Below are 27,589 nucleotides of genomic sequence, written 5' to 3'. Positions count from 1 at the left end.
AATGCCATTTCTCCGTCTCTGGTAATACAGGAGTACTGTGAGACTTTTCTAAGCCTATACTACAAAGTATCATACAGCTACCCATTAAAAAAAAACCCTCACTTAATTCTTTTATCAGATTGAATTTGACATATTACCTATTGCAAATATGCACAGAACTTCATGTTTCAACTTCATGTCGAAAGTGGCACCTTACATAAGATCATCAAAGCTGTTGTGTTGGGGGTTTTTTTCCTCCCTAATGGGAAATGCTTCTTCTATGTACAAGTATTTTTAAGTGGTCTCCTCTGCATAGCCAATGGAGTTGTTCTCATTGGCTTTCTCTACGTACCAGGTAGAGCTGTTTGCAACACCTATAGCTAAGGAATTGTGAGTAGTTAGGAACATTCCCTGTAATGTCTTTTCTCCCTTAGTCCTGCCCTGAACCAGCAATAGCTAGCAGTCAGTCCCTGTCTTGTCTTTGACTAATCAGTCTCCTCATTCTGAATGCTCCCAGTAACTTTGATGGGAGTTAATGTTTTCTCCCATGTAATTCAGCATTGTTTTGATCCCCTTTTTTTCTGAGGCTAACCCTATGAAGCACTGTTCCATGCCTTTATTGAGGACAGGAAAAGATCTTTGGAATTGTAAAGCATGAAACATGTTAATAACGTGTGAGACCTCTCAGAAGTATCAGAGTGCAGCCACGAGCCACTATTCTACACACTTTCCACCCCACCATTCAACCCTCACCCCCAAAAAAAGCCCTGAATGATCCCCAGAGATCCCTTCCAACCCCCACCAGGCCGAGATTGTGTTTGCCAGTTCCGTGGAGCTGACTGCCTGTCCCCGGGACCCTGCAGGAGCAGCAGGCAGGGGGGTGGCACAGCGCGGCCGGGGCTGAGGGCGCTGCGCTCGCACCACGCGGGGGAACTGCAGCCCAGGCGCTCGCGGGTGCCCTCTCGCGTTCGGGGCTGGGTGCTGCAGGCGCTGCGCTGGCGCCGGCGCATAACCACGTGGCTAAACCCCGCGCTGCAGCCGGGCGCTGTGGTTTCCACGTGCACAGCGCGCACGGGCGCGCTCTCCGCTGCCTCCCCGCGGGAACGCGCAGCCCCGCAGCCAGCCGCTTCCCTCCTGGGTCCAGCGGCCTGCGGCGCTCTGTTTCTCTTGGTTAAGCCCTGCCACAGCAGACGCGCATGCGCGTTCCGGCCGGCCGTGCCAAGGCTGCCATCAGACTGCCGTGTGCGCAATGCAGTGTCTGGGCTGTGCCGTACACATCGCTGCTCGCTGTGTTTGTCGAGTTCCCCCGAGTTTCGGTAGCAGGTAAGGTAATGCTTGTGCTCGCCACCCTCTCCCGATGCTCGGGCACCGTCAGCACAGCCTTTCTTCGTCGGTGTTCCGCCGTGTCGCCGGGGACGGCGACCGCTTGGTCTCTGCTGCCCCCTGCCGCTGTGGCGCAGTCGCCGCTATAGGTGAGGCGGCAGCGGTCGCACGGCGGCCGGGGCAGTGCTTGCCCCCGAGTCGCGGAGGGAGGACCGTGGGTCTGCCCGGGGCAGTGTGGAGCGCAGTACCCTTTCGCTGGCCTTGTTCTGTGGATTAACTCGGTGGGGATTTCTGCTCTGGTGGTTTAGAGGGCGCGTTTGGTACAGAGCGAGGGTATGTGCACAGACATCCGCAGTCCATTCCTCTTATGCCCTCCAGTGTTAGGGGTGTTAGAAAACTGCAGCCTACCCTGGAGAAGGTGGTAGCTTTGTACCTTCCCAACTCAAAACTTTGTCCATGAGATGCAAAGAATGTGGCAGCATAAATTACTGAGGATGTGGCTTCACGAAGGTTTTCTCGGGGGTGTGTACCTATAACTCTTGGAGTTAAAAGGAATGAACTGATGCCTGGGCAGTTTTCCTCAGTTTGTTACCTTTATTTTTTTGAAGTGAATAAAAAGGAATGGGGGAATTCTGGGTGAAGTGATAATGTCACTTGCTGGGGGAGGTGATGATGCAGCAGAGGAACAGGTGAGTGAGGGATGGGGGCATCCCCCAAAAATGGTGCTTGTAGCCCTGAATACTTGAAATGCCTGAAAAATCCTGGGGTTGAAGGGCAGTGTTAAAAAAAAATATTTAGAAATGTAAGAATGGGTGTGAGTTATTGAAATAAAAATATTTCTTTTTTATATACATACTGAAAATTTGTGTTTATTTATATATTAAAAAGAATCAAATGTAACTTTCTCTGTCTGTTCTATTACAGAAAGGATTGGGACTGGATCTTAGGAGGAAATTCTTAAGTACAAGAGCAGTGAGACTCTGGAGTCCCTGCTGCCCAGTGACATTGTGGATACCTCCACCCTGTGGAGATTCAAAGCAGGTTGGATGAGGCCTGGAGCAGCTGAGTCGAGGTGAGAGGCTTCCCTCACCAGGGTGGGGAGGTTGGAATAGATGATCTCTAAGGTCTCTTCCAACCTAAGGCATTCTATGACTCAAAACCTTGAACACCCACCGCCCCCCAGCCCACCCAGTATAATTCTCTAAGACACAAAAAGGCTTTCCAAAGCCCCCACTTCTTTCCCCCGTCCCGACTGGGGTTGCAGGTGAGCGTTGCAGTGCTTGTCTGAAGGAGGCGATGAGGCAGCCAAGCTGAGCTGCTCACCTCCCTAAGGTCAGCTGTCCCATCAGTGCTGCCCCCCTGTGGTTAAGTGTCAGCACTGCAGTTCTACAGCGGCGTGTGGTGGCGTCAGTGCTCAGTGCTGCCGCCCTGTGGTTAATTGTCGGCAGTGCAGTTTTGCCAGAGAGGGTACTGCTGCCCCGAATGCTCGAAATGCCTGAAACTTCTTGGGGGGGTGGGTGTAAAACAAAAAAAACCAAACAAACAAAAAAAAAAAAAAAAAAAAAAAAAAAAAAAAAAACCAAAAAAAAAAAAAAAAAACAAACCAACACTTAAACAGTGTGAGGAGAGAAATGTATCTACTACATAAGAAAAAGCATTTTAGAAGACACAAACCTCTGCTGCTAAGGGGCAGGGGCATGCACCATAGAACCATTCGTTGCTATGGAGATGGCACACGCAGCCTAGAAGCTCAGGCTATGGGCTCTGTGCATGCACCGCAGACCAGCACGTTGCCAGGGCAGCAGTCCCACACATTACCATGGGCTCAGCCCAACAGAGCTGGAGGAAGCAGAGCTGAGGGGTTAGGAGGCATCTGCCACTAGAGTAGGTTGCTCAGAGCCCCAACCAACTTCACCTGCAATGGTTCCAGGGATGGGCCAGCTCCCATCTCTCTGGGGAACCTGGGACAGGATCTCAGCACTGCCCCCAGCATAAAACATTTCTCCATTCTCTCCAGTCTAAATCTGCCTCTTCTGCTTTCAAACCATCACCCCTTGTCCTGTCACAACAAGCTGAAGCCTTCTCTTCTCCAGCCTGCACAACCTCTCAGCCTGGCCTCACAGCAGAGGGCTTCCAGCCCTCCCAGCCTTGCTGTAGACACCTCTGGCCTCCTCCCAACAGGTCCCTGTCTGTGCTGTGCTAAGGACTCCAGAGCTGCCCCAGCACTGCAGGGGGCAGGGTGGTCTCAGCAGGGGGTCAGAATCTCCTCTCTCCCCCTACTGCCCACACTGCTGGAGATCAGCCCAGGATCCTGTTGGGTCTTGTGTGCAAGTTTCTGATGTTGGCTCACATCCAGCTTTCCATACATAAATGCAGCCTTTAGAAAGAGCACTTTTCTGGGGAATAAAAAATTAATAAAATCTGCACCAAGCAGGGCTACAACTGTCCAGAAACTGCAGCTGAGCCCAGTCAACACCAACTCCCTGCACCACCCAAGTAATTGGGTTTAGCCATTTCTCATCACATCCAAACCCACCTGCAGCAAGTGCAGCTCTGCAGAAGACAACACAGGACATCACTGCACCAAGCTCCTACTGCTCAGAACCCAGGCAGCCTGTATTTCCCTTCCTACCTGCTGTGATCTTTTAGTTCCTGAAGCAGTCAGTTAGACTTGGTTGTACCAAGCACCTTCCAAGTTTCACATTTCTCTTTAAAAAAGGGTTTGTTAAGACTGTTTGCAAGAGAACACAGCAGCAAGACGATAGACTTGGTGAGAAAAACAATTTTAGAATGGAAAAACTCTAGCAGAGCTGTCCTACCACTGACTACTACTCTTTTAAAATGGATCACGATACCAGCTACAAAATCTTCACCTACAGCATCTCCCTGCGTCTGGAAAACAAAACCGGACTCTGGAATCAAAGCTGGATGCTGTCAGAGAAAACTCAGTCAATAGGCCACGGGCTCAGAAAGAACAGACTTAAGAGAGGGAACATATGAAGGATAGTGCTGAGTTATTAAATAATCTGTTTATTGTACGGCTTTCACAAAGAAAAAAGACAAAGCACCCAAGTAGAAAGAATAAAAATGTATTTTCCTTCAGGTTTTTGACTGACACAGCAAGTACAAATCCTTTAGTGTGAGCACTTTGCGGCAATTTGGAAAGGTAACAAACCCCAAGTGAAGGAGCACACGGGACAAGACTCAACCCTGACAGCTGCTTCCGTGGGTCTTCAACTCACAAACTGACTCAAGCTGTGGTTATCACAGCAGGACATCTCCTCTTCCTCCAGTCAAGGGTGGTAGAAGGAAGGGAAGGATGGGAAAGAGCACTCAGAGTTGAAGTGTGCAGACCCCTTCTAGGAGAAGCTCTTTAATCAGCCAGTCTCAAGCACACAGGACCAAGTGAGCTCTCAAGACAACAGAAATTGTTTGCCCTGCCAATTTATCTTCACAGTACATGGACAGTCAGTGGTTTTGGAACCCAGTCCTGTCCACAGTCCTCTGTAACAGATATGGAAGTGACACACAACAGAAAGCTCCAGATAAAGGGAAAGGAAAATTCAAATCAGCAGTGTCAAGCTCTTTTGGTATGGTACCTTCCTTTAATCTTAGACTATATGCATAGAGAACCTGATCTACCCCTAAAGAACATGCAGCATGACTTGCATTAATAAGCCCCATCAGGCCCTGGGCTGGAGAAACCCTTTTCAAGTGGACTAAATGACACCAAAGTTTATGAATGAGCAATCCTTACACACCAGGAATTCCAAACACACACACATAGTGACACAGAACAGTGGTCTTGGCAGCTTTGGCAATGTCATTGTCTTGGGTAACATCTGCATGGCCTCCAGCAACTTCTGTCGTCTGAGAGCCACCATGAATCCAAAGGCCTGTTTGGTCCAGGATAAGGAAGTGCCTCTGAAGTCTCAACACTGCCAAATTTTACTTTAGAGTAAAGCAGGATGTACTTAATCTGTAGTAGGACAGGCAAGTCTAGAAGAAGCCATCATAAAACTATCAAATGCCACAGTGATTCAATTAAAATTAACTCATTACATCCAAGCCCCTCTGAGAAGTTCATATAGAAACCCCACAATATTTTTTACTCAGGTAACTCTAGAAACAGCTTCTAATCCAGTATCTACATGGAAAAGTCACTTCTCTTCCACTTCTGCTAGCTCTCCTTGTGCTCATGGCCCAGAAAACAAAAGGCAGTCCCATCCTGGGAAGTTATTCCTGAAGGCCAGCACCTGAAGCAAGTTAAAAGGAAAAGAAATCTCTACACTGGGCCTTCAAGTGTTGCTTTTGAAAGCCAAGGGCTCTAGCGTGACAGTGACTGAGAGGCTGCCACCCTTTCCTTGGGAAAAAGCAAGGGATCCAAAGTTAAAAGCCAGAGTAGACTGCATCAGTAAAAGCCAAGCTCTCCCTGATACAGCAACTGCCTCAAGCAAGGCAAAAAAAGTGCCAGTAAGGGATAAACCAAAAAGCTCAGAGCTCACTAACAGGTTAAAAGAGTTGCCTGCAACAAGGCCACCCCTCTGCAGCCACAGGGTGCACTCCCTCTGCACTGCAGGTGGTACGTTGAGTCAGTGCCAGCTTTTGCTTGTGTTGCTTGTCCCCTTCCAGGCACAGGCATTGAAGTAGAAAAGGTCACCAAGTTCAGAAGCTATTCTGGCTATCTGGGCACAGGGAAGGGAAAAGAGGCAGGGCACTTTGGAGGGAGAAAGAAAGGATACTAAACCCTAGGTTTCAATAGCTCTTCTCAAAGGATTTAAGCAGCTAGATCTAAAGAGAACTTATGTGACTGGAAAGCAAGGGATACAGTAGACACCTAGGAAATGATGGAGGATTGGAGGTCATTGCTCTACAGGGAACGAACACCACCTTGGTGCCATCTGTTATTCTCACCTCATTCTAGCTATTGGATCAGCAGTGGGAAATTGGCTCCTGAGTCAGTGAGATAAAGAGATGTTTGGATCTTCAGATCCCCCTCGTGGAGATGAAATTGAGCAGCGGGAGCTTAATCTGAGCCCAGGTGAGCTCCCACCTGGAACACAAGGAGCAGAGCAGTGAGGAAACTCAGGGAAAACATCATGTCCTAGGCAGTTAGTCTTTGGAGAAGCCCCATCAAGGCAAAACACAGATGATGCCCACCAGCTGAGAAGAGTCCCCATGGAGTCACACAAGCCATCTCAGCAGAACAGGTTAGATTTATCTAAAAACCTTGGAAGCCTTGGAGGAAGAACTTCACACTGAAAATGAACAAGGGAAGAATGGATGTGGGGAGGGGCAGCTGGGTGCATGGAGGCTATGCTGTAAACCAGAGTAGTGCAGCGGTGCTGGGGTGAAGCCTCTAGGAGTTGAGCCAGGGGTGCCTGAGACACTCTGCTGCTGTAGCTCTTTTCTCTGGGATCAGCTCCAGCATAGGTAATAAGAAGTCTGTGAATGCAGCTGCCTCCTCTTGGGACCACTCGTATTTTTCCACCAAGACTTCAAAAAGGCCCCAAGGTTTCAGTTTGGTGATGTGCTTCAGATCACCTGGAAACCAAGACAAGGTGGTGAAGCAAGGCAGAACAGAACAGGCTGAAGAGCTGAACAAGACAGGCTGAATTATACAGAATCCCAGCATGGTGAGGGCTGGAAGGGACCTCTGAAGATCATCCAGTCCAACACCCCTGCCAGAGAAGGATCACTTCAAGCAGATCACACAGAAACACATCCAAGCAGGCCTCCAGAACCCAGAAACTGCTCTGAGTAGCTGGGTGTAGGGAGTATAAAATGATAACTGAATGAAGAAAGAAATGATACTAAACCCCTTTTTTCTCTGCTTTTAAGACTGCTCTAGAAATGTACTTCCTTGAAGGCTTCTATTTCTGATCCCCTATCAGCAATTATTGTTTAACTTCATTAAGGCACCCATGGCCCCAGCTGGCATGACAGACAAATGCCTTGCTGCTGGCTCTGGAACACGTGCAGCATTGAAAAGCAGTCCACCACCAAAAAAAAAAAAAAAGGGTTGGTTTATAAAAAGAAGTATTAAACTAGGTCCAAAATTTCTTCTTGGGTCTCAGTACATTTCTGGGGTACTGAGTGAGGGCTTTGTGATAATGGCATCATGTGTCCTGAGCGACATGGCTCAGGATGCAAGGAGCTATTATTTATGTGACTGCAGCACACTAGAAATGGAGCAAAGCTGTCTAGAGAGGACTTCAAAGGTGTCTTCTCTGAAGATCTTGACAAAGATCAGCTCAGTAAAACCAAATCAAGTCTGAAGAATTATCTGCAGTGTTGTTTTTCTACCTGCTGCATTTGATCTACACCAAGATGTCAAGTACTTGGATGTGGATACTTTCAGCAGCTAGACAAGGATGCCTTAGATTTAGCTGCACTTTTACTGAGAAACCCTTTCACAAAGCTAAGAGAAGATTTATAAGACATCTTTACTGGCATCTGCTGCTAATTGACATTTCCAGCAAGGCACTCTTGTGTATTTGGAGCAGGGGATGAAGGGATAAGTGACATTTGCTTTGTCTCCTCTTACCTTTTTTGGTGAAAAACTCCTTGGAATATTTTCCTGCCAGAATGAGCTTGCGAGGTATCTTCCCCAGAAGTTCTATGATCAATGCAATGTGATCTGTGGGTTTGCAAGAGAGAGAGGCAGTAAGACACATCCACACCAGACATGTCTGTTTCAGTGGCCTTCCCTAGGACAGTCATTGGATGGTTTAAGTTGAAAGGGACCCCTTAAAGATCATCCAGTTCCAACACCATGTCATTATTTGTAGTGCAGAAAAACACCTCCCTCTAAAGCCAGGTTGCTCAAGGTCCTGTCCAACTTGCCCTTTGAACACTTCCAAGCTTGGAGCCTCCATAACTACTCTGGGCAACCTGTTCAGTGCCTCACTACCCTCCCTCATAGGCAAGAATTTCAACCTAATGTCTAAATGGAGCTTCTTCCAGTTTGAAGCCATCACCCCTCATCCTGTCACTCCATGCCTTTGTAACAAGTCCTTCTCCAGCTCTCCTGCAGCCCCCTTCAAATCCTGGAAGGCTGCTCTGAGGTCTCCCCAGAGCCCTTTCTTCTCCAGTCTGGGATACAAGGATGAAGACATGATCTCCCTTAAAAGTTACTGAGATCCAGCTGAAATCTGGTTACACTACACAAGGACAAAGTTAAGTGGGGAAAAAACGTTATGGCCATTTGAGGCATGAACAGCTGGAGAGGCAAGATAGAGTCTGATGGTAAGAGGAATGGAAAAAAAAACAGAAGAAGATGGACTTATTGCTTGGTGGTTTACTGCAGAGATTTGGGCACAGTTGTCACAGAATCATTTCAGTTGGAAAAGACCTTTAAGATCATTGAGTCCAACCATTCTCTAACTCTACCAAGTGTGGTAGAGTTGTAAACACCTCCAGGGATGGGTATTCAACCACCCCCTAACACCACTGATTTGGGGAACTCTCTCTGCAAGGAGCCTTTGCATGACTAACCCATAAGTGAAGGCTCATAAGTGAAGGCTCCTTCTGAAGCAGCATCCACTGCATTTACATCCCATGACACAAAGGCAAGACTTGAACAAACAAACCTTCATCCCGTGAGTAATCCTCCCCAGAGTGAGGCTCAAACAGGTAGTCTCCTGTTGCTAGCTCAAAGGCCTAAACAAACAGAGAGGAGCAGGTTAGGGCACTACAATGCACTTCACACGCTGTCAGGTGTGCTGCAGGTCAATTCCCCATCTGTCTGTGAGCCAGCAGCAAAGCAGTGGGAGGAAGACCCTGTAGAACTCCAGCTGCACCAGCAGCCTCTTAGGGTGTGTAGTTATTCTGGGACATTAACAACTGCATAAAAACATCACAGGTGTATTTATGCTGAGTTCCTGATCATGCAGCATGCTGGTGTGAGGCTGTACAGAATTAAGGCAATTCAAATGCTCAGCCTCCCTTCTGCCTCAACAGCATGTCCAGACTCTAGGATTTTTATACAAATGTTCTTCCCTCCCTGTTTCAGATGATAGAATCATAAAATTGTTTCAATTTGAAAAGCCCTCTGAGATCATCAAGGCCACTTGTCAACCCAGCACCACTGTGGCCATTACACCATGTCCTCAGTGCCAGGCATTTTTCATACAGTTCCCTTCTGTAGATACAAAACCATCCTGTAACTGAGGATTTCACAGCTTCACAGATTGCAGTGGGTTGGAAGGGAGCCTCAAAGGTCATCTTGCCCAACCCCCCTGCACTCAGCAGGGACATCTCCAACCAGAGCAGGCTGCCCAGGGCCACATCAAGGCTGATCTTGAACGTCTTCAGGGATGCAGCCTCAACCACATCCCTGGACAGCCTGTTCCAGTGTCTCACCACTCTCATTGTGCAGAACTTCCTCCTGATGTCCAACCTGAATCTCCCCTGCTCCAGTTTCAAACCTTTGTCCCTCGTCCTATCCACCACAGGCCCTTCTAAACAGTCCCTCCCCAGCCTCCCTGTAGGTCCCTTCAGATACTGAAATGCTGCTCTAAGGTCTTCCTGGAGCTTTCTCCAGGCTGAACAGGCACAACTGCACAACTCTCTCAGCCTGTCCCCACAGGTGAGGTTCTCCAGCCCCCTGATCATCTTTGTGGCCTCTTCTGGACCCACTCCAGCAGGTCCATGTCTCTCTGGGTCTTGCTGGATCCAGCACTCTAGGTGAGGTCTCATCACTCCTAAATTTTGTGACACGTTTCCCCTTTACAAAGCCACTTTTACTCAAAAAAGCATCTCTGACCTTCAGTATTTAGTTTGCTTTAGGGCCTGCTGTAGTTTAACTACTGAATTAGGCACCTGGGACTAACCCCTGTCTCATTTTGGCCACACATTCTCCTCCTGCACAGGACCCTACCACATTCATCAACAATCAGTTTTTTTCCCAAGACAGCAAGGATGGCTTCACTTTCCAAGCTTAAGAAAAATAAAATCTAAGCTTTGATTTGCAGAAAAGACAGAGTGGAGACACAGAGAGCTCCATGCAGTAACTGACTGGACTGATGATATTTTAGATCTTCATATTTTGTATGTCAGCTACAACAGGAACAACTTCAGCCTCCTCTCAGCATTACTCAGATGGCAAATTACTCCAAACACGCAGAGGCTGTCTATGATTAAAATAAGAATTTATGCTTAAGGCATCTGTGAGTGCTGGAGCAGCAGAAAGGCTCCTGATAGAACCAGATTTTTATCTCCACAATTGCAGAGTTGTCTATCCACACAGCGTGACGCTGGAACCTGTTGAGGCTGTACAACCAAGCTAAGTTTCCAAAGGAAAGTTGAAAAGAAACAACTTTGGGATGGAAGGATGCTATTCAGCAAGCCTGGAAGTTGTCTGAACACCCCACAGAGGTTTTTTCCCACATGTGAGTTTCCCCCCAATGCTCCACAGAAATTGTTCAACCCCTCCCCAGCTGACCCCACTCACCATACAGGCTGTGCTCCAGATGTCAGCAGGAGTGTTGTACCCTGACCCTATCAACACCTCCAAGGATCTGTACTGCCTGGTCTGGATGTCTTCAGTGAAGTGCTTGTGCTGAAGAGAAGAAAGGTTTTATTGACCAGGTAGAGATGGTTTAAGAGGAGAAACAACAAGATAGGCCAAGCAGATCAAAGCTCATTCCCATTATATTTCATCTTGATTTTATATCCTCATTAGGTATTTTCTGACGTTCCTATCAGTACTGTTTAAATGCTCCAGGTGAGACCCTAAGTAAAACAGTCCAGCAACTTAGAGGAAAGCAAGTCACAAAAACAAGGCAAAACTGAGTAACTGAAAAATAGAATAAGGGAAGAGCTGCAGCTCTCTTGCTGACCATGGCAGGCCATGACTAAGCCACCACACCACAGGTAAGTGCCAGTTTAAGAGTCCACCAGACACTGCAAACCTGATGTGCAGTTCATAGATTCAAATGGTTTGGGTTTGAATGGACCTTAAAGATCATCCATGGGCAGGGACACCTCCCACCAGCTCAGGTTGTTCAAGGCCTCATCCAGCATGGCCTTGAACACCTCTTCAAGGAGGGGGCATCCACAACCTCCCTGGGCAACCTGTTCCAGTGTCTCCCCACCCTCACTCTAAAGAATTTCTTCCTAATCTCCAATCTTCTTCTCAATCTGCCCTCCTTAGGCTTAATAAGTCCAAGAATCTTTTCTCCCAGAAGATCTAAAGTATTTTGCTATTAAAAAGCAGATTAGAGCAGACATTTCTTCTATTTGACATGTCAGATATTAAAAAAAAAAAAAAGCAGCAAAGGAAAACCACTGAAGAATAAAACTATTTGAGACTCTTTCATGTGCTGCTGAATGCCCCAAAATGGCTTGACAAGCTGATAAACTACAGATCTAGCACATCATAGAACTGTCAGGGTCAGAAGGATCATCAGCTCCAATCTCCATGCTATGGGCAGGGACACCTCATGCTAGATCAAGTTGCTTAGAGCCACATCCAGCCTGGCCTTAAAAACCTCCAGGGATGAGGCTTCCACCACCTCCCTGGGCAACCTGTTCCAGTGCCTCACCACCCTCATGGTGAAGAATTTCTTCCTAACATCCAATCTGAGCAATTGCTTGCAAGTGTCTCATTCTCAGCAGAGCTATAAACTCCTTCAGGAGTTTCAGATGCAGACTTCTACACATTATGTCTGACCCTTCATAGGCCATGTCACAATTCTGTTAGAATTAATCTAACCACCAGGCAGATCAGGCTGAAATCCTGTGCTAAAAGACCACTGCTTTCTGCCCATGCTCCCTTCTGTTTTTTCCCCAACACAGTTTCCAACTGTCACAGCTTCCACAAGCAGGGCTAAGAGATTCTGGTTTACAGATTCTTTTCCATCTTGGCATCCTGTGAATGACTTAGCAGGTTTAAAGAGGCAGTGTGAAGAGATTCTAAACTTACCACCCAGCAGGCATTTCCTAGGTCAGCTATTTTCACTTTGAGCTTATCTGCATTCTTGGGCTCAAGGGGATTAAGAAGGAAATTCCCAGCAGTTGATTTTCCTAAAGGCAACATGTACAACAGCTGATTAGAGCTACATGGACACTGTCACAATCTGTCATCCAAATCCTACTGCCCTCTCCCCACCCAGGAAGGCTTTTGCTTATGGATCAGAAGTTATCACACACAGAATGTTAGGGGTTGGAAGGGACCTTGAAAGATCATGGAGTCCAAACCTCCTGCCAGAGCAGGATCACCTAGAGCAGGTCACACAGGAAAGCATCCAGGTGGGTTTTGAATGTCTCCAGAGAAGGAGGATCCACAACCTGTCCTTGAACTTTTCCCTCCCCAAAGCCTAGGTATAAAAATCAGCATCACTCTGCACTATGAACAGAACTACCTCCATGGACACAAATGGGATTCCAAAGCAGAAGTCCATGGAAGAGTAACAGTTTCCCAACACCCTGTATAGGCTTCTTAAATAAGGACACTGCTAGAAAGAAAAAAAAACTCAGCCCTGAAGACTAAGATTTTGAAAAGTCCACTATTAAAAGAATCTGACACCTCCATCACAGCCTGCTCCAACAGATGCAGTTTTGACAGCTAAAGTAAATATTGGGATAACCTCAATGTCACAACAGAGGGCAAAAAACTAAGTCAACTGAACTACATCCTGCTGCAGCTCTAAAGCAATTTGGGTGAGAGAGCTGTGAGGAGCAAACTACCCCTAGTCACCTAACCTGGTTAGGCAGTGGGATGCCTAATTAGGGCATCCCTCTAAACACAGTTCACATTTCCAGATCCTTACCCTTTCATCATTTGCTACCTTTCATTCACAGAACTCCACCAAAATTCTGCAGAATTTTTTTAAAGTACAAATGTTGAGTTTTTCCCTCCTCCTCCCAGAAGATACACTTCACCTGACCTTTTGGACTCAAAAGATGTACACAAGGGCACTTTTGTCACCCAATTCAAGTTGATTTACACCTGGAGTGTGTTTAAAAGCTGCACACCACTTGTGCTTAATGTTCTCCTAAACCTACAAGACTCACAGGTTCTTTTCCCCCTGGAACAAATCACATTTAAACAAAAGCATTAAAGAGGTTTCTTCCTACGCTGTGTCAGCTTCTTTCAGCCAGGCTGCATTTCCACTTCTGGGTAAACATTTACTCATCTTCAGTAACCAAGAGAAATTTCCTGTGCTCCATAGTAAGAACAACACTGAACTTTCCTCATCCATCATTTAACAGCCTGGGACAATTTGTAGTTCTAAACTATAATAAAAAAACCCCCACACATCTGCTAGAGAGGAGGGAACGTTCCTGCAGCAGAAAACAAATGCACAGCTACTTCTGAAAGGTGGAAATCCTTCTGCATCCCATAGACAAAAACTAAGCTACAACTGGAAGTTACAAACAGCTTGTGTATCAGAGTAGGGCTGGCAGGTTAAGGCTCAAACAGGTGGTTCTGAGCACTTCAGCCTACACAATGGTGGTTGCCACGAACACCCTGCTGAAGGGCTGCAACACGACTCCCCCACACCCAGGGGAAAGCCTTTTCTCCCAGGGTTCCTCTTCATAGAATCATAGAACATTAGAGGTTGGAAAGGACCTCCAGAGATCATCAAGGCCAACCCTTCTGCCAAAACAGGATCACTCAGGGTAGTCACAGAAACAACCAGGTTGGAAGAGACCTCCAAGATCATCAAGCCCAACCGATCACCCAACCCTAACAAATCAACTAGACCATGGCACTAAGTGCTTCATCCAGTGGAATGCATCCAGGTGGGTTCTGAAAGTCTCCAGAGAAGGAGACTCCACAACCTCTCTGGGCAGCCTGTTCCATCCAGTGCTCTGTCACCTTCACTGCAAAGTTTCTCCTCATGTTGAGGTGAAACCTTCTATGTTCAAGTTTGTATCCATTGTTCACTGTCTTATTACTGCACACCACTAAGAAAAGATTGGCCTCCCCCCCACACTTCTGTGGGTTTTTTTGTTCGAGCAGGGCCACCTGCTTAGGCTGCCTGAGACTACATCCAGAGAACTTATACCTTTGTTGTCTGTGGGGCTGTTATTCTCGTTCTCATCCTCTGAGGGGGTCTCTGTCCGGATGCTCTCCTGCAAATGGTTCATCTGCTCTTCATTGGACGCGGGCTGACACACCATGGAATCTTCTGAGGCTAAGGGCACGAAGGAGTCCGACATTGCCTCCTGAGGCCTGCCCTCCGCCTCGCCGTTCCGCTGGCTGTAGTTACAGCTGTGGAAGTTCTCCTGCTGCTGCGTGCCAGGGTGCTCACCACAGTCATTGGCGTTGTGAAGGTCATCCTCCAGTCGCACAGAGCCTTGGTTGCTGGAGTCTGGGAAGTCTGTCATTGCTATCACTCCGTTGCAGTTGATTTCTGTCACACATTTTTCCACGCTGCTTTCCATCATAGATTGCTCCTGAGCAGCAACCTCAGCTGCAGGAGTGCAACAGGAGAGGACAGCAGAAACATAGAACAGCACCAGAGAAACACTGAGGTTGGAAAAGAGCTCTAAGATCATCACGTCCAACCCAAGACCTCCATCACCACGAGCCCATGGCTCCAAGTGCCACATCTACTCATTTTTTGAGCACCCGCAGGGACTGTGACTCCACCATCTCCCCAGCCAGCCTGTTCCAATCCCTGACCACTCTTGCAGCAAAGAAAGTTCTCCTAATCTCCAACCTAAACCTCTCTGGCACAACTTGAGACTATTTCCTCCTGTCCTGTCGTTAGTTTCTTGGGAGAAGGGGCCAAGACTGGCCTCACTCCGGCCTCCTTTCAGGTACCTGTAGAGAGCAATGAGGTCTCCTCTCAGTCTCCTCTTCAGGCTAAACAATCTCAGCTCCCTCAGCCTCTCCACATAAGATCTGCTCTCCAAACCCCTCACCAGCTTTGCTGCCCAAGATGTCTGAACAAAGGAATAGCTGGAGCTGTTCAAGGGAGCCCTCAGAAAGCTTAAAGTCCTCAGAAGTGCAGTTGCACACAATCCAGTTTGCAGAAGGAGATTGCTAAGCCTCTCCAGAGGGGCAGAACCCAATAAACCTGGTTACAATCACACTGGCTGCCTCTGCTAAAGGTGTTCACTTGACTCACCCAGCATGAAAGGACAACAATATGCTACTTCTCCAATACTTCAAGTCCATACCTGTCTTTTTGCTGACGTTTTCCTCTGGTGGGCTAACTTTGATGAGCATTTCCAGAGGGCTCTGCGCTTCTTCTTCCTCTTCAGGCTGTGTCTGCCCAGGACTTGCTTCCTTCTCCATCTCCTCTATCTCTTGCATTCTCTTCTCTAACAACTCAGCCTGTCGTTTCTGCTTCTTTTTCAACTTCTTTTTCTTATTCTTTGACATTTTGTCAGCCTACACAGGAGCAAGCAGAGAAATTTGCCTTGGCGTTTCATATTTCCATCCATCTAAAACATGTCAAGTTTTAATTTAGAGCCAAGGAAGCAGTCTGGGATGATGACCCTGGAGACAGTTCTTCTCCCAAATAAAAGCAGATATCAAGGTTTTTGGAGCAATTGTCTCTGGCTCTTATCAGTGCATTTCTGTCCTGACCTGAGAAACTTAACAGTATTGTCCAAATGAAGGATCTCAGACTGCACAGTCACCTTCACATAGGCCTTGAGCTCTCCCAGAGGACTGTTAGTTGTAGTGATGTATGAGCCAACAACTCCAAGAGAGCACTGAACCTGATGTTTATGTCTATAACAAACATAAATCAAACTTTTCCTTCTGTTATAAAGTTGCTTTCCCTTAATGCTGCCTGCATTCTGAAGCAAACAATGCAGTAGACACTTAAGCATGAAAACCATGACACTTACTGGTTTAGGCTGTGGTGCAGTGCTCACTGAAAGGGAAAGGAAGATCAGATTAGTTATGCTTATATTCAAAACCTCCAACTGCATCATCAAGTAAGCTTTTTCCTACATGGTTTGGCAACAACATTCTAAATTTGTCAGCAAATGATATTTTGAAGGCTCCATTTCTCTACAGAAGCACAGCAAGAACCAAACAAATGAGGAAGAACATGAAGTGAGTAAATGTCTCATTAAAATTCCAGAGTAGACTTGCTTGACTGCTATCAAGGTCTTAAGCTTCCTGTCATGCAGCTTCATTCACTACACATATTATGCAGTAATTATCTTACTGAAGAGAAAATGCAAAGCAAAACATTAAAATACTGAGGTTAAGGAAGCTTCCCTAAACTAAACTGTGCTGGGTTTGGCTAAATATTGGTGGTGTGAGATTGTGACTGACAGAGCCCTTCACTTTGGACTGGATAAGCACTGGTTCTGGGAAACTACACACTGGTGGCTGTCGATATTCATGATGACCTAGGACCAAGAGACCTCTAAAGGTGTTAGTAGGTCAAGGAAGCTGTTTCTGCTCCAAGTATTTCAAACCTCTGCAAACTGACAAGTAAATCACCTGAAGACCTTCAAAAAATGCATTTCCAGTGTCATGCAGTACAAGGAAATAAACTTTTAGAAGAAAAATTGAGAAATACCTCACCATGATTTCACTCTAGCACTCTACTGAGAGAACCAGCACGTAGGCAGTGTGTGCTATAAAGCCTTACTGCCCTAGCACTGTACCAGTGCCAGCCTAGCTGTTAAAAGCAGGTGCCAGCATGCAGGTATCCTCCCTCTGCTGTTCTTATCCAAACAACTGCCTCCTGATCATCTTTCAGTTATTAACTTCACAATTCAGTTGGCTTTTATGGAGGGTCCTTGCATTAGTGCTCCACTGGGCTTACTTAGGACTCACTTAGGATTTGGGGTGTAGTGGGGTGGTGGGAAAGAAGAACAAATTTTCAGGAGACAAGCACCTGCAGAGCCAGATGGTGGAGGAGCTCCAGATCTCTGCCACTCTGTGGCTTCTGCAGCCAGCCTGCGGATGTACTGATCGTTGACACACAGCAGAATGTTCTCAGGTTTGATGTCTGTATGGATGATCCGACACTTGGTGTGCAAGTAGTCCAGACCCTGCAGAACCTGCAGACAGGACAGCAGGGAAGTGACTATTAGAGAAAGCAAAGGATGAGCAAATTGAGAATGAAGAGAAAATGCACAGGTTCCTAGGATGATGATCAGTGAAGCTGAAGGGTCCCCATGTTTGAGAACACTACTTCAGATCAGAGATAATGTAGTCAGTGGTTACTACTCAGCTCCACAAAACAAACTCAGATCCAGAGTTTAGCTGTGAATCTTAAATAGTCTCTTTATTCTCTGCAAGAAAGTCATTGCAGGGCTGGAGCAGGTCTGGAGAAGGGCAATGAAGCTGGGGAAGGGTCTGGAGAAGAGGTGTGGTGAGGAGCAGCTGAGGGAACTGGGGGTGTTCAGCCTGGAGAAAAAAAAGAGACTTAGGGGAGACCTTTTGACTCTCTACAACTCCCTGAGAGGAGACTGAAGCCAGGTGGGGGTTGGTCTCTTCTCCCAGGAACAAGTGACAGGACAACAGGAAACAGCCTCAAGTAGCACGAGGGGAGGACATTAGAAGATAGTTGGATATTAGAAAAAACTTCACTGAAACACTGGAACAGACTTCTCCAGGGAGGTGGTTGGATCCCCAGAAGAGTTCAAAAGCCACAGAGGTGTGGTGGTGAGGGACATGGTTTGGCATCAGGCTTAGCACAGTTAGAGAATGGATCTTGGACTCCATCTTTTCCAACTGAAACAATTCTCTGATGCTACGACTTGCCACAGCTGAAAATCTACCCTTCACACCCTGCAACAAAATCATGCTTTCCTCCAGCCCTCCAGCTCACATGAAGAAAGGTGTTTCCACTTGGGCAAGCACCCAGTAGGAAGAACAGGTTTGTCTTGTTCTTAACATCATCAAGCACTGTTACTGTGAGAGGGTTTTAACAAACTAGTTGCACTTATGAGGAATAACCAGGGTGAGAAGAGGTTAAAGGCAAAGCTGGCCTCATACCATGGTTTAAGTGTCAGAAGGCAAGTATCTGTGGCAGTTTTTCCAGTAGAGAAAGGAAATACTAACCCAAGAAGGAGCTTGTGGTCTGAGAAATACACCACTGATTTTTTAACCTTGTTTTCTTGGATCTGAGGAAGGTTAGTGCAAGAGTTCTCATTGGGTTGAGGGGAACACTCAGTCAGAACTGGAACTCACCTGTTTGATGATCTTTTTGACACAAGGGAGTGGAAGTCCCTGATAATTTGATTTGATGATCCACTTCAGGAGATGATGTCCTAGAACCTCAAACACCATACAGATATCTGGAACTCAGTCAAGGAAAAAGATGGACATCCCAGCCTGAGGAGACCTGAATTCCAAGGACTGAGGATCAAAAGAAATCCCTACCAGTTCAGTGGTTTATATGGAAGAATCCTCATCCTTCTGACACAGCTTAGAGAAGCCACCTTCACTAATACCATCCTACCCTACACATCAGTGCTGGGATCTAAAGCCTAAAATGCAGGGGGATGGAATTGGTTAGGACAAAGGTCCTAATGCAGCTGTAGCAATCTCCTGCTTTGAGTGGGAGTCAGTTACCCCAGCAAGTGTGCATTAGTATTTGCTGCTAGGCCTGAGACAGCTTCCAGCCAACACTGTGTGTTTTGGAACAGCCTAGGCTCCTGCCCCAGGCAAAACTCAATGCCAGATCTCTCTGTGCCACATTACCTGAAAAGATAATAAAATTTCTATCTCCTAAGTCATCTTCAGAACAATTAAAGTTGCTTTCTCCACCCTCCTTTGCCTCTTTACCAGCAAAACAAACTTTTGACACGCCTGGACTTCAACAATATTTATATTCTCTGCTTTCTGTCTAAAAGATCACAATGGCTGCAGACACTCTGGTGACCTACTCAGTGTTGTGCCTTTCCTTTAGGAACCAGACTTCTAAGATTTTATTAGGCTGCTTCTCTTCTACACTGGCTGAAAGGTGTGTATTTTACAAAAGCCAAAGAAATGCAAAGATCAAGCTGGTGCTAGGTAGCAGAAAAATCACTGAATGGGCTGGGAGGGACCTTAAAGATCAGCCAGTGCCAACCCCCTGCCATGGGCAGGGCCACCTCCCACTAGTCCAGGTTGCTCAAGGCTTCATCCAACCTGGCCTTGAACACCTCCAGGCAGGGGACACCCACAACCTCCCTGGGCAACCTGTCCCAGTGTCTCCTCACCCTCACTCTAAAGAATTTCTTCCTACTCTCCAGGCTCAGTATCCCCTCTTCCAGCTCAAAGCCATTGTCCCTCATCCTGTCACTCCCAGCCCTTGTCAAAAGTCCCTCCCTAGCTCTCCTGTAGCTCCCTTCAGGTACTGGAAGGCTGCTCTAAGGTCTCCCTGGACTTCATGAGGCTGGCATGGGCCCACCTCTCCAGCCTGTCCAGGTCCCTCTGGCTGCCATCCCTTGATTATAAAACAGTTAATAAAAGAAAACAGTTAATAGAAGAAATTACAGGGCTAAAAGCATTAGGATGTTTATAACCTACAGCTTGATTCTGCTAAACAGCCCAGGAATTCTCCCTGACATGAAATTTGAGGTGCCCCAAAGCAGAAGCATGCACTCGAAGTCCACCTTTCAAACTGTAAAGGTGCATTATTAGGACTTGAGACAAATCACTGCCTGTCAGACGGCTGTTCACAGAACTACAGGAGATTTTCAAAGCTTTACACTTTAAACATCCTAACAATGGTGAGCAAGTCCAAGGTAACCCAAGAATCAACCTTACTATCAAGTTATAGACTGCTTGGGTTTGCTGTTTTTAGCTACTGATTTTTAACGTCTTGTGCTGCTTGACTTCCAGGGTTATCAGCAGGTTTGCAAAATGGAGGAGCTGTGACAGGCAGGCTCTCACCACAGCTACCTCAGCCACAAAGCCATTCTGTCCTGATTCCCAAATCAGATGCAGCCAGCTCACCTCTCAGGTTAAAGCATGACTAAGCAGCCTCGTCTCCATGACTGCACACATTATGTAGGCTGGATGATCACTCTGGAGCTGAGCTCAGGGGGCAGCTTTCAGGCAGGTGATTCTACAGCAGGTTCCTCAGGCAGGGAAACGGATGCCTGGGCATTGCTCAGCACCCTGACGTGACAGCTGGGCAGTGACTCCCAGCGTTAGGTCATCCTCTGTCTCTCTTCCACAAAAGGATACGTGAACCATTAACTCCTGAAATCTTGAAGTCATCTAATAACTGCACGACTCTCTCTTTACTTGGATCATTTGGATCACTGTTGCGGACCTGCAGAGGAAAAAAAGAGGATTCATTTTGTGTCCCTTGAGGCAAGTACTGGGCAAGAGAATATTTTGAAGTCAGATCTGCACTAGTGTTAGGTTCCCATCCAAATTCTCTGCAGCTAGATGATCCAGAAATCACAGAATGGTTTGGGTTGGAAATGACCTTAAAGTTCCAACCCCCCTGTCACGGCCAGGGGACACCACCTATTAGAGATCAGGTTGCTCAAGGCCCCATCCAGCCTGGCTTTCAACATTTCCAGGCAAGGGGCCTCCACGATTTCACTGGGCAACCTGTCCCAGTGCCTCACCCCCCTTAAAGGGAAAAGCTATCAAGCACATGGCTAATGTGAACTTCCCAGAATGAATTTACAAACATCAAAACATAACTTGACCCCCGCTCCCAGGCACTCACTGATTTTAGCAGCTTGATCTCATCCAGTGCTGTTTCTGTGTAGTGCTCTGCACTCTTCACCACCTTCATTGCCACAAATCTCCTCCCTCTGTGCACAAAGGGTAAGGAAATTGGAAACTTAGCTCAAAGAACATACAAGAGAGCTACTTAAAGGCATCATGGAAAAACAAGGTTTAAACACTCAGAAGATTTTTTTCTGGGTCTCCTTTATAAATGTGCCCATGTTAGTCATTGCTCATAAAATGAAATAATAGGTCAGAGGCTGCTGAACACAAGGGCCCTACTTCCACAGATGTGGTTTGTCCTGCTAACTCCCTCCCACACTGGCATGCACAGTATAAAAAGCAGCTTCTGTGTTAGGATGTGGATAGGTATGGTTTGTATTTTAACCTGCAAGTCAAAAGATGCTTTCTTTCTGTTCATGTTTGTGCAGTGCTGTGCCAGAAGAGAAGAACTTACTGGATGTCCCAAGCCAGCCACACAGTGGAGAAGTGGCCCCATCCCAGCTTCCGAATGACATGGTAGCGTCCATTGAAGAGGTCTCCGATTTTCACAAGATGATAACCACCTGGAGACACAGTGGGAAGAATTGCATCAAGAGATCACAAAAGTGCTGAAGAGCAGGTATGTGAACAAGCATCACAACTCAAGGCAGACTTATTTGATGTGTTTAAAATTTTAATCATACAAACAAATGCAAATGTTTCTCTAATTGGACCTTGCTACAATATGCAGCAAGGTGAGAGGAAGAGCTGTGAGCAGCCCTCTGCTTGATTTGAGGAGTTCTCATCTAATTGAACTAGAATGAATGACTTCTCCTTTTCAATGTAGGTCATCACTGCAGCACCATAAAAGAATTATTTCCTCAGTGAGAGCAAGTCTAGTAGGCTGGAAAACAGAGCTTATGGTATCCTGGAACACAAGCTTGCTGCTAAATCCCAGCACTGCTTTTGCATGCTGGGATAACATGAAAAAGCACTGCAGTCGTGATCCCCAGAGAGCTTCCCTTGCAATTGCTCTCCTGACTGAAAGGCACTTGGCCATTTAACATCACCACCAATCGCAGGAAAGTCTCCTCCCTGTACCCTGACTGACTCCCAAGCTGCTGACTACAGCAGCAGTCCGTGATGGAAGTAAAGGCACGAAAAGCCAGGCACAGATAGAAGGGAAATGGCAGAAAATGGAATGAGGAGAATCTGTGATTGTTAACTGGAATGTGGAGAAGGACCTGGCAGTGCTGGTAGACAAAAAGCTCACCAAGAGCCAGCAAGGTGCCCTCATGGCCAAGAAAGCCAATGGCATCCTGAGGCGGATGAAGAAGACTGTGGCCAGTAGGTCAAGGGAGGTTGTCCTCCCACTCTAATGTGTCCTTTTTCTGATGACAATCAGAAAGAAATCGAAGGTTTTACCCATTTTTTGAAAGCCCTCTGGCATAGAGGAAAAGCTAACAGCTTTAAGCACATGCATTAAAAGCATCTCTCCAACTCAAATTTTGACTGATAACAAAGGGAAGCTTGGAGAATACTTTCATCATTTCAGGCTATCTTAAAAAAATGTTGTATTCAGCATGCAGTTTGAAAAAAACAAAAAACCAAACCACATAAAGGAAGAGGGGAACCTATTTTTAATCTCTATAATAGATGGGAAATTGAGGGAATTTCATAGAATCATAAAATGGTTTAGGTTGGAAGGGACCTTAAAGATCATCCAGTGCCAACCCCCCTGCCATGGGCAGGGACACCTCCCAGCAGCCCAGGTTGCTCAAGGCCTCATCCAATCTGGCCTTGAACACCTCCAGACAAGTGTTCCATCATCATCACCACAACCATCATCCACAACCTCCCTGGGCAACCCTCTCCAGTGTCTCACCATCCTCACTCTAAAGATTCTCCTCCTAATCTCCAGTCTAGATCTCCCCTCCTCAAGCTTCAATTTCACTGAGAACTCTGCACTTTGAACAGGCAAGCCCTCACCTTTACAGTAATCATTTGGATCCTCCTGTTCGTCGTCATCAGACCCCAGGATCTCCTCCTCTTGCTCTGGCAGCTCATTCTCCGTCTGAGCAGCAGGGCCCCGGTGCTGAGTGTCGGGTCTGGAAGAGAACACACTGCATGTCTCACACACGTTACTCCAGTTCAGCAGCTTGCATCTCACATGGGGGATTGCTGATAACACAGCAGACAAGGCTCAGCCTTCACAAAAGCTACTCTCACATTTCAATTTTTTTTTTTTACTCCCAAGGCAGTATTAAAGTGGATAGAAAAATTCTTTATACCGTAGTATAAAATACAATTTAATGCTCTAGATTCACTTTTAGGGTGGAATAAAGAAGCTTAGTGATCCTACCCAAACACTCATCTCTTGGACCCTCTTCTCAGCCTTTCATTCAGTGATGGTATTTCATAGAATCACAGAATGGGTTGGGTTGGAAGGGGCCTTAAGTATCACCCAGTTCCAACCCCCTGCCATGGGCAGGGACACCTCCCACCAGCCCAGGTTGCTCAAGACCTCATCCAACCTCACCTTGCACATCTCCAGGGAGGGGGCATCCACAACCTCCCTGGGTAACCTGTTCCAGTGTCTCCCCACCCTCACTCTTTTCTTATCTCCAGTTTCAATCTCCCCTCTCACACCTCAAAGCCCTTGTCCCTCGTTCTGTCACTCCCAGCCTTTGTCAAAAGCCCTCCCCAGCTCTCCTGTAGCCCCCTTCAGGTACTGGGAGGCTGCTCTAAGGTCTCCCTGGAGACCCCATGGCAGGAGGGTTGGAACTAGATGATCTTTAAGGTCCCTTCCAATCCAAACCTTTCTATGAGTCCTCTGTACTCTGACCCCTTGAGGACAGCCCCTGCTTACAACTAGACATCACAGTAACACAACAGGGTGGCTACTGCCTTTACAAAATACGACAGGGAATGGTTAAACCCCTACACAGTTTAATCTTCAATTCCCCTTTGTACAAAACAAACATTTCTAACCAAAACACTGCCTACAGCCCATTTGCACTGGGGCAGGATTTCACAGCCAAGTAGCGCAGGATATCAAACTTGAACTTTCTTTTCTTAGAAGTACAAGGCATTAAGAGTGCTCCAAAGAAGTGGGCAGCAATTTCTTTCCAGCCATGACGTCCAGGCAGCAGATAAGATTCTTTACAATGAGCTTCCCTGTCAGGGTGAATTACCGGAAGTTTTTTGTACTCAAACTATTGTTCCAGCAAAGCAGCAGATCCCACCAATGCCTTCCCACCACCCTGTTCCAAATCCAGCTCCTTCTGCTCAAAGGCAGAACTGCTGAGAGAGTGGTTGCTTATGGCAGTGGATATGCTGAGGCAAATTCACCTTCAGGAACAGTTTTCACAAATCATGGCCATAATCTTAATCCATGAGATAAATCTGGTATTCCCTTTTGCATATTCATAGAACGGTTTGGGATGGAAAGGACCTTAAAAACCATCCAGTTCCAACTCCCCCTGCCATGGGCAGGGACACCTTCCCCTACCCCAGGTTGCTCAAGGCCTCATCTAACCTGGCCTTGAACACCTCCAGGGAGGGGGCATCCACAACCTCCCTGGGCAACCTGTTCCAGTGTCTCCCCATCCTCACTCTAAAGAATTTCTTCTCCAGTCTCAATCTGCCCTCCTCAAGCTTCAATCCATTCCCCCTCATCCTATCATTACAAGCCCTTGTAAACAGTCCCCTTGTAGGCTCGGAAGGAGTTTTGAGCAGTTCTACGCAAAATGAACTTTCAGCATTTACACATCACAGAATGTTAGGGGTTGGAAGGAATCTTTGGAGATGGGAGTCCAACCCCCTCCTTCCCCCCACCCCACCCCCCCCCAAAGCAGGATCACCCAGGGCAGGTCACAGGAATGCATCCAAGTAGGTTTTGAAAGTCCCCAAAGAGACTCCACAACCTCCCTGGGTAGCCTGATTCTGCTGAGCCTTCACACATCAACTACATCACTATACATGCCAGCTCCAGCCGTCTGAGGTATCTATGGAGCATAAAAAGGAAGAAATTGCACATTCCAATCTGATCATGACTAAACTTGTAGCCATTTACACTCTGGAATGGAAGTTTGTTAAACAGGAGCTGCAAAGGACAGCCCAGGCACAACAGAACCACCCAACATTTATTTCAGTCTGCTGTCAGAGCTAGCCCTCCTGATCTTTTAATTCAAGAACAGAACAGGTAATGCAAATTAGTGGTCCTGAAGCATAAAACAAGACTGTCAGACAGTCCACTGCCACCAGGCTAATGAGACATTTATTAACAACCTTGTAGCTTCAACCAGCCCCAAGATATTAAGACTCTTCCCCCTTCATGAAGCACAGAATTGCAAGTCAGGGGTAGGAAGAAGGAAAAACCAAGGAAACGAGAAAAAAAAAAGTCTTGGAGGTCAAAAGGCTACTTTGAAACTGCTGCATTCCTTTGGGGACAGCTGAGCTGCAGATAAAGTCACAGATGATCCCCAAATGAAGAGCAGGCAACAAAGGCAAGAAAGGGTCATGGACGGAACGGCTGAAGGGGAGGACGGATGCTAAAATCTAACAAATCCTACAGACAGGGTCAAGAGAACTAGACCCCAGAACTGGACAGAAAGGAGAATTTAAGGGTAGCAGCCACACCCATAGTGTAAGTCCTAAAGAGTCCTTCTCCCCAGCACTGCTTCAAGACTGCCATTTGTGTCCCTGCGCAAGCTGCAGGGGATTAGAAGGGGTTCAAAAGAAATTCAGCTTAAGAGGCAGTGATGCAGACAGCAGGCTCACGCCATCCTGCAGTGCCAGTGCCTTTCAATAATAGTCATTTCATGCATCAAGGAAGAAGTTACTGGAAGCACTGTATAAAGCCCATTCTCCTGGTAGCTTTCTACAGCCCTTTCTGCCCCCAAGTAGGGGCTGACGAGTCATGCTGCTGACAGCCTAGTCCACGACACACCCTGTAGCCTGCATCCCAGTCTGTCCTGGGCATCCAAAAGCACTTCCCTTCTATGTTATCATCTCTTCCACCAAGTAAGGTGGCAGGGAGCTGTATTCAGGTCACATCTGTTTCTACAGGGCTGTTTTCCTTATGAAATCACCTCCAAAACATAGCTCATCCCTTCACCTTCCTTCAAAAACTCATTGCATCCCACCACCTTCTATCCCCAGAGTGACCACGTCAGCTGCAGACAGGGATTAAAAGAGACTTAATCAGTGCAGAACAGGTCTTAATACCAAAGAAAAACTGATAGACAAACCCATAACCTTCCTCTGTCTGCTTCTCTCTCACAGACAGTACTCTGAAAGGCATAAAAGGCTGCTAAAGACAGCAGAAAAATCCACACTCTGTTTAAAGATGACAGCTGGGCCAGCTGTCTGCAACACTGCAAGAGGCAGAGAAAATACAGAAGGAGGCTGGGAAAAAATGGTGAAGAGTTTATACATTAAAAAACAAAACAAAACAAAAGCAAAATCAAGTGTTCCAGGGTACTACTTTTTTTTATAGCCATCTCCGTTCTGCTTAACACCACCTTTCACTTTTGCTCTCTCAATGTGCTAATTAACCAGCAGAATTAACTGGATCTGCAGGGTCTCTCTCCACAACTATTTCATTTAAGGGAAATAATGTGGCACAGCAAGGCTAAAGCAAAACACCAGACCTATGGAATTCATGGGAATCCACATCTAGAGACCCTCCCAAAAGTCCTGACCCTCTCAGGAACGCCTGAAGGACTGCAAATTCCCAAGAGAAAAAGAAGAGAAGAGGGCAACTTACCTGCAGGAAGCACGGCCGCCCATGGATAAGGATATCAGCGAGGACAGCCCAGCAGTTTTCGAAAGAGCCATTAAAATCCAGATGCCAGAGTGGTGGGGAAGTGGGGGGACATGGGTGGCAGTGGAGGGGCTGGTTCTTCTGGAACGCAGTACAGCTTTGTGAGAGGGTGAGGGAGAAGAGGGCTTTGCCTCCACCACCCAGCTGCACTGCACTGCATTGCAGGTACAGGGCCTTGCAGCAAGGCTGGGGCTGCTCTCAGCACATCCTCCTGCAAATCCACTCAGGTTAGGGGGCTGAGCATAACGAGATTCATCTCCTCCTCTTGATGTTTACCTGTCTCAATCTTCCCTCTAATGAAATTAGGAATTCAGTCAGATACTTTGTTCCATCTTCCTGAACCAGCCGGTTTTATTTGCCTATTCAATACTCCACTGGATTCAAAGCTCAGGTGAAGACAAGACTGATGGTAATTGCTGACAGTTCAACCCTTTTGATAGCAGAACACCAGCACAGGGTGTTCAAAGGAAAAAAAAATAGTTTTCCGAAGCAATTCCAAACCTCCCAATCCAGAGTTACAAGAAAAATTTAGCCTTTATGCCTAAATGTAACCAAAAAACACAGGAGGAGGAGTAAAATCATATTTTAAAAGGCAAACTGAGCATTTTCCACAGCAGCAGGCACTTCACATTAGGCTCTGATGATGCAGAAGAATTACCAGTCATTTCCTGTGCCTGTTTATCCTGCTGGTTTATGTAAGTGATAAGGAAACAAGTCAGCAACAACGTGACAGAGCAAGGAACCATCAGAGATTTTCTCTGCCAGGGAGAGCTGTTTGGTAGTGAAAGCTCTGAAGCTGACTCCCCAAGCTTTCAACCAAGGGATTTAAAGAATTGGACTCATCTGACTGTCTAACTAAAATATTTTCACCT

The 27,589-nt window shown here is 46.8% G+C and overlaps 1 protein-coding gene across 1 annotated transcript in view; it reads right to left on the bottom strand.

Moving 5' to 3' along the window:
• Positions 1-4,349: 4,349 nt before the first annotated feature.
• The window catches only part of SRPK1 (SRSF protein kinase 1), a 31,967-nt gene continuing 8,727 nt past the window's right edge, over positions 4,350-27,589 (bottom strand). The window contains exons 3-16 of the mRNA XM_054395769.1: positions 22,880-22,998; positions 21,366-21,474; positions 20,907-20,994; positions 20,411-20,498; positions 18,425-18,531; positions 17,124-17,289; positions 16,117-16,142; positions 15,439-15,652; positions 14,319-14,726; positions 12,230-12,330; positions 10,757-10,864; positions 8,895-8,964; positions 7,850-7,942; positions 4,350-6,846 (exon numbers count right to left, since the gene is read on the bottom strand). Of these exons, the coding sequence (XP_054251744.1) occupies positions 6,662-6,846; positions 7,850-7,942; positions 8,895-8,964; positions 10,757-10,864; positions 12,230-12,330; positions 14,319-14,726; positions 15,439-15,652; positions 16,117-16,142; positions 17,124-17,289; positions 18,425-18,531; positions 20,411-20,498; positions 20,907-20,994; positions 21,366-21,474; positions 22,880-22,998 (1,882 nt within the window). The 3' untranslated portion in view covers positions 4,350-6,661. The remainder of the gene's footprint in view (positions 6,847-7,849; positions 7,943-8,894; positions 8,965-10,756; positions 10,865-12,229; positions 12,331-14,318; positions 14,727-15,438; positions 15,653-16,116; positions 16,143-17,123; positions 17,290-18,424; positions 18,532-20,410; positions 20,499-20,906; positions 20,995-21,365; positions 21,475-22,879; positions 22,999-27,589) is intronic.

Source organism: Indicator indicator, chromosome 35, assembly GCF_027791375.1.
Source record: "Indicator indicator isolate 239-I01 chromosome 35, UM_Iind_1.1, whole genome shotgun sequence".
Lineage (NCBI taxonomy): Eukaryota > Metazoa > Chordata > Aves > Piciformes > Indicatoridae > Indicator > Indicator indicator.
Note: the sequence above shows the minus strand (reverse complement) of the source record. Positions and strands in the feature narration are given on the sequence as shown.